The sequence below is a fragment of the Staurois parvus genome, unplaced genomic scaffold, assembly GCF_062004578.1.
Source record: "Staurois parvus isolate SC_StPar_1 unplaced genomic scaffold, SC_StPar_1.0 ptg000031l, whole genome shotgun sequence".
Taxonomy (NCBI): domain Eukaryota; kingdom Metazoa; phylum Chordata; class Amphibia; order Anura; family Ranidae; genus Staurois; species Staurois parvus.
The window spans coordinates 4336403-4343454 of NW_028317827.1; the positions used below are offsets into that span (position 1 = coordinate 4336403).

Below are 7052 nucleotides of genomic sequence, written 5' to 3' on the forward strand. Positions count from 1 at the left end.
ATAACGATTCTGTGGCCCTCATTAACAAGTCTGTGTCCCTGAGTAATGGTTCTCTGTCCCTAAGTAACTTCTCTCTGTCCCCAATTCTCGTTTCTGTGGCCCTAACTCTGTCCCTGTCCCTAGTACAGAGCGGTCTGCCTCTGTTCAATGACTGCAGGCAAATGAAGATTTCCAAAATGGCCGCTATATATACCTCGACCATTACACAGTGCTGGCTGGCTGGCTGCTGATTGGCTGATGCGATCACATGTCGTTGAGGAATGCATTATGGGGCAGCGCGCCTTGTCTGCGCGCCTTCCCCGACATCCCCGCTCCGTCGCCGCACATGTCAGCCGCCATTTTCGGAAAAATTTCGATTCGCGCGTCCGAATTAGGCTGTTTTTCGGATTCGGAATCGAAATTTTTCCGATATTCGACTCGAATTCCACTTCGGATACTTCGATTCGCTCATCTCTAATGATAACTCTAAATTTATTTAGAGTCAAATTATTGGAAATTGCGATTCTTCAAGACATACTAGACTTTCTTCTGTTACCATAGAATGACAACCAATGATGATAACCCCTTGTAATCAGTGCACATAAGTCAACAGTGAACATACTGACAAGAGAAGGGAACAGAGTGAGCAGAGCCGGAAGGAGAGCACCTAGTGAGAATAGTGTTTATTGTTCAATCAATAGGCTGGGGGGGTGTTCTTGACCAAGCTTTGCTGCTGCTGTAATGGATATTGAAATGCTGGCTGTGCAGTCTGGCAGGGTTGTTTGAATCACATGTTGGCTGAACAGAATAATAAAACATTTTGGCAGATAAAATATTTCTGATATACAGTATGGATTTTGGTTGTGTATTGTGCTTTCATGGAGTTCAGTTATTAACAAACTTTTTTTATTGTTGCAGAGAGGAGGAAGAACAGCTAAATCAGCAAGACTGAAGCCATTTCCTACAAACTACCAATGGCATTAAAGAGCAACCATCAAATTGGCTATTACAATTACCCCAGCCACTGTATTAGTAACTCTGAACTGCTACAATAGTCCAATGGGATTCTAAAACCATGTAGCTGCTCACCAACTAAGCTGGTATTTTCAATAAACAGGGAAACAAGGAATGATGATTATGTGATTACAGCTCATGAAAACCCCAAATCCACAATCTCAGAAAATTAGAATATTACATGCGATCAATAAAACAAGTGTTGTACATAGAACAATATCGGACCTCTGAAAAGTATAATCATGCATATGTACTGAGTACATATGTATGATTATACTTTTCAGAGGTCCGATATTGTTCTATGTACAACACTTGTTTTATTGATCGCATGTAATATTCTAATTTTCTGAGATTGTGGATTTGGGGTTTTCATGAGCTGTAAGCCATAATCATCACAATTATGACAAATCACAGCTTGAACTATCTTGCTTTGCATGTAATGAGTCTATCTCATATATTAGTTTCACCTTTTAAGTTGCATTACTGAAATAAATGAACTTTTGCACGATATTCTAATTTTTCGCGTTTCACTTGTATATTAACAGTGTAAAGAAAAATAAACACAAAAATCAAATTGATCCAAATCCATTTTATTTGTTTATTTTTAATATATAAGGCAGACATGAGAAAAGACTGTATTAAGAATGGCTAAAAATGTTAGCAACATGAATCTAAGAAAGATTTTTCATACAAACTATTCTTAAATGTGCAAATGTTTGACTTGGAATCATACATTTCTTAAGACCACTGTCATAAGTCTGTTTCCTACAACACTTAGGGGTTGAATATTTGTGTTATTCCAAAGTTATTAGGAGTGTCCCCATCCTTTATTAAAACAGCAATGATGTTACAAACAATGTCTTTTATCTGTGATTTCTGCAGTTCCTAAAATAGTAGTAAAGTCCTTTTCCTTGATTTATACCTGCAGGTAAGCCTACAATAAGGCTTACCTGTAGCTACAGAAATATCTCCTAAACGTACATCGTTTAAGAGATATTTACTTTCACAGCACCAGTGATGTCACGGCGCATGCGCAATGGACGTCATGCTAACTTTTGAGAGAGCTGAAGGAAGACCGGATGAAGATGGAAGCCCTGTCAACGGTGACAGTCGGCTACTGGAGGGCTTCACTTCAGGTAAGTCTTTCATAATGTGCTAGTATGCAATGCATACTGGAACATAACGCTCTTAACTTGCAGTTGAGAAGCTCTACCCTGTAACTACTACTACTGCTAAAGGGACTTTGCTCACTCCTAAACTACTTGCTGGTATATATGTCAAAGAGAAGTCTGCTATTTACAGTCAGGCAAGACTTCTACAGTGTTCAAATAACAGATAAGCTAGATGTCCTCAATGTGAACAGTTCTGGTTTGGAGTATCCTACTATAGTGTTTCTCAACCTTTGTTCAGTCAAGGCACCCTTTAAAATTATGGACAATCCCGAGGCACCCTTTAAAATTATGGACAGTTTTGAGGTACCCCGTTCTAAAATGGGGTGCCTCAACACTGTTCATGATTTTAAAAGGGCACCCCATTCTAAAATGTGAAAAACTATTCAAATTGTTTTATATAACACAGCAATATCCATGCACATAGGACACCCAACGTTAGAGGTGATTTATTCTTCCAAAGCAAATACACTTTTGCACACTGGTACTGACTAGTATTCCAATGTTTCTCTTCTTCCTCAGTTTTTAACCATCACTGAGCTAATGTGACATACTCCTTATCAACTGATGATGTCATTGGTTGTTAGGACACTGGCGGCTAGAAGTTTGTAATAGTGCACAATGGAAGCCTGTGGCTTTGTGTAACTAAAAGGCAGGCTTGTTCCACCCGCTGGCTTGTATACAAGATTTGGGCAATTTTAGACATTTTGCCAAGGCACCCCTGAAGAAACCTCAAGGCATTGGGCACCCTGGTTGAGAAAGGCTGTCCTAGTACATTCCCTATCCCTATCCTAAACTCCAAAACAAAACATCCCCTATACTGGTCATTGAAGACAACGAGCTGAAGTGTGTGTGAGTGTATTTGGCTGTGGAAATACACTGTGCCTGGCTGCGGGGTGAAGAAAGGGGAAACCGGGGCACCAAACAAGCGGCTCCTGTGGGGGTAATGCTACATAGGTGTCAAAATAAAAGTCAACACTGTGGGTTAATAGCATGAACATTCTTGTAAGATATTTCAAAACGTGTGGATTAAATAGCTTTAAAATATACCTAGCAGTGCTGCGTATTTATACCGTAAGAGAAAATTTTTTTTTCAGTTTCCTTTTTTAATAAACATTCACAAATGTCTTGTTTCAAACTAGCTAAAATGCTCTGTGCAAATACATATTGTGCAAAATCATTCATTAAATAATATTTTATTCTTGATGTACAAATAAATAAATAAATAAAGTCCAATTCCAAAAGTGCTCTGTGCGGTGTGTTTTCACACGGCCCTGATAACATCTGTTTGATGACGAAACGCATAGGGTGGAGTCATGCCGGTCAGTGACATCATCGCATTGGTTTGAAACAATTCAATTGACATACTGGTTTTTACTGAAGTTTTTGAAAGTGCAACTTTAAATAAATTTCTTGGTTGAGTTATTTACTACACTATGAGTCGGCATCTTTTCTCCACATGGTGTTTTGTTACCCAATGGGAGGTTTGCTGTCTATAGATCTTATGAATTGGAGAAGTGCCTGACCAGTCATTGAAGGTAGCCTGCATTCAGGAGCTTGTGTTACATCAGTTGGGCCAGTTTTCTGTGTTATTTGACCAGCCCTTCAGGTGGTCAAATTATCTGGTAAGAGGCTTTTACATTGGGTGGAAAGTGACGGTCTGCTCTCTGGATCTCTCTGGGCTCTCTCTTTCAAGCATCAATTTCTATCTGTCTATGTGGATCCTATATGGACTTTGTGTGTTTTTAGCATTGTTTTTATTTTGATCTAAATTAGATATTTTATTCATTTTCATGTTATTGATAGCGCTGCACTTAATTGTTAATATTTGGGGATATTTGCCTACTGAATGTGCAAGCTGCTTTATTACTTTGATAGTTTGGTGTCTAAGCGTGTCTCTTACATCTTTTGGAAGGAATATGACTCCATAGTACTAGCAGCGCACACAGTAAATGAAAGTTAGGCTTCCCACCTGTTAGCTAGGTGTCTTATCACATTGCGGAAGCAAAAGAATGTTACATCACTTTTGCATTCAATGCGAAATATGTCATCACTTTCACACTTGCAAATCATGTAGTGTTTTCATTTTTTAGTTTAACTCCTGTATTTTGAAATGAAAAAATATAAAAAAGAATTATTATCATTATTATGATTATTATTATTGTTATTATTATTAATAACAATAAAAGAAAAACCTTAGGTTGGGCACATGAGTATTGCAGCAAAGCCTACTTTTCTGTTTTTACAAATGCTGGGCCAAACTGGAATTGAGCTTTAATTATACATGATGTTCCAAATCTATATTGTATTTCAATATCAGTCAGTGAGCATTAATCTATTATTATGACCTACATATATCTAAAGTACTCTAAGGTTAAAAAAAAATATGATTATCACACACAAGGTACAAAAAGCAGTTTAGTCAACATTTTGTGCGTGGGGATGGCTTAGACTTACTTCTTAAAGAATTACCATCAGTTCTCAGATGAGAAAACTGGAGATAATTAAGACCAACTCTGAGCTGGTATATGTACAAGTACAGAGGTACACCAGTACTCAGATCAGGCTTTGCCTTTGCTGGGAAGCTGTCATGTATGTGACAGCTTCCCTCACAGTGTTGTAAGGTCTTATTCAGCTGTCAGGCGGGAGATTCCCCATCCAAACACTAAATGTAAATGGGGATCCAGGTGATGTTATTATCTAAATATGGACAGTGCCCATATTTGGGAAGTCACTGGGTTGGTGGAGCCTGATGAGGAACTAAGAAGCTAGTTCCCCATCAGGTCCAATTTACTTTTGATTGACAGCACACAGTAGTGGGCAGATTCAAAAGCTGCTATCAGACTGAATAGCAGATATGGACCCACCCACTGCCGTGCACTTGTCAATCAGAAGTAAAGTGGACCTGATGGGGAAGTAGTCTCTCAGTTCTCCATCAGGCTTTTTCCACCCCAGGACAATACTCCACAGACATGTGCCTATCTATGTGGCAGGTACAGTGGATGGGAGTAAGTGCACAGAGGTGCACGGAGTGCCAAGTGTGGACACTCCGACCCCAGTGCAGACATGGACAGTTTCATGTACATGAATTTCAGGTACATTTACTGGGAGCAAGCACTTTTGGTACTGTGCCCCAAAGGTAATTCTAAAGGGTGTCTATGACACCCTTTATGAATTCCCCGACTGTCAGGTTATTATTATTCCTTGTTCCTGTTAGAAAATTTTCCTCTCACTTGCTGTGCCCATCATCAAAAGTTTAGATTTGAGTCACAGTTAAAAAGAGTATTAAAACACCTTTCTAAGTACAGCAAAGAAAGGTTACAGTTGCTTTCTGTGTCCCTACTGGTGGGATTCCCTTCACCTTCTGCCTTAGTGATACCCTATGCGTTAAAATGTTACAGGGTATTGCCGGGATAGGAAGTGTGGGGAAAAAACAGGAAGGAATTTTGACAGCAACTGCCTCAAATGAGGATAGGGACAATTAATAAAAGTCCCAAGGCATATTTCCTGGGTACCAGGATCCAGCAACAGCCCTGGCACTAATATTGGATGAAGTGATAGGTATGTAGCTTTTGGTGTTTTACAATGTGTGTGTAGTAAGTGGACTGTATAGAAAGTAATGCAAAAGTAGGTATAACTTTTTATTAGCATACATAGTAGGTCTTTGAAATTTCATGTTGGTAGAGTAACTCTTCCTCTATAGTAATTCATTTTTTTCTTTTTCATTGTGGGTAAATAATGGATTATGAACGGAAGCAAAATGCCATCACTGAGTTCCAATCATTGAGTTGCCATCATTGCCATCAAGCAAAGTTGCCACCATTCAGTTCATGGTCTCCTAATGCATAATTTGCCTTAAATGTTGGTCTCCCCTTCTTTTAACCTCTTCCTCCATCTGTGCACATTACTCTTGTCAATGATGTCATCCCAGTAAATATTCTGTAGCCTACTGTGGAAAGCCTGCACCCCCTCCTTCATCAAGAACTCAATAACGGCACGTTGCTTCTGCTTGGAATCTAATGTTTGCCTACAATGAAAAAGAAGAAGAAAAAGAGTTACTATAGAGGAAGAGTTGGTCTACCAACATATGAACTTTGAACAAGCTATGTAGTTAATAAAACATTATGCTTACTATTGCATTACGTTTGGAATAGCCCTTGTATTATATGATCATTTCTTGCATTAGTTGTTTTTTTTATTTAGCTATTATTTTCTTTATATAAGCTTTTAGGACAGCAGTGTAGAAGAGTAGAATAAATAAACAAGGAACTTGAAATTATTCTAGCTGTTCAGTTTTGTATACTAAATGTGTCCATTTAATCTCCTCTATGGGTTTGTTCAACAGTCTGCATTTGATATGCAGTTGCCTAACTAGACATGATTCAGACTTACATATACAAACACAGACAATACAGCGTAAAGCAGCCCCTATCAGTGCTAGCCAGACCTCCATTATGATCAGCAATATAGAATGCGTACACTGCCTCTATGAATCACAGCGGAATGAAGGATGGCACAGTACTGCTGTTATGGCTTATTTATGCGTATATCAAATCAATGACCTGTTCTGTTTGTCTCCTCTAATTCAGCACACAGATGAATGGAAATATGGCTGATAGGAAGCATCATTTCTCAAGGCTGTGATGCTTTGATATAAAGGGGAAGAGGGAAGAATTATCCTAATGCTAATACCTGCTTCATAAATATGGTTCATTTCTCATAAAAATAGACCTAAAAACTGCATAAAACACTTTGGATCTCATAGATTAGAGTGTCCCTAAGGAAGGTTAGCATGTGTTGACCATAGAAAAAGGGCATACATTAGGTCATGAAACCAGTAACCTCCCAGCAAAGGTATTTTTTAAACTGCTTTATTGACTAAGGGCTTAG

General features: G+C 38.6%; 1 protein-coding gene across 2 annotated transcripts in view; it reads left to right on the forward strand.

Moving 5' to 3' along the window:
* The window catches only part of GPD2 (glycerol-3-phosphate dehydrogenase 2), a 304438-nt gene extending 303330 nt beyond the window's left edge, over nt 1–1108 (forward strand). For both annotated transcript variants that reach the window (XM_089659673.1, XM_089659682.1), the window contains exon 18: nt 898–1108. In XM_089659673.1, the coding sequence (XP_089515799.1) occupies nt 898–931 (34 nt within the window). In that variant the 3' untranslated portion in view covers nt 932–1108. The remainder of the gene's footprint in view (nt 1–897) is intronic.
* The last annotated feature ends 5944 nt before the right edge of the window (nt 1109–7052 follow it).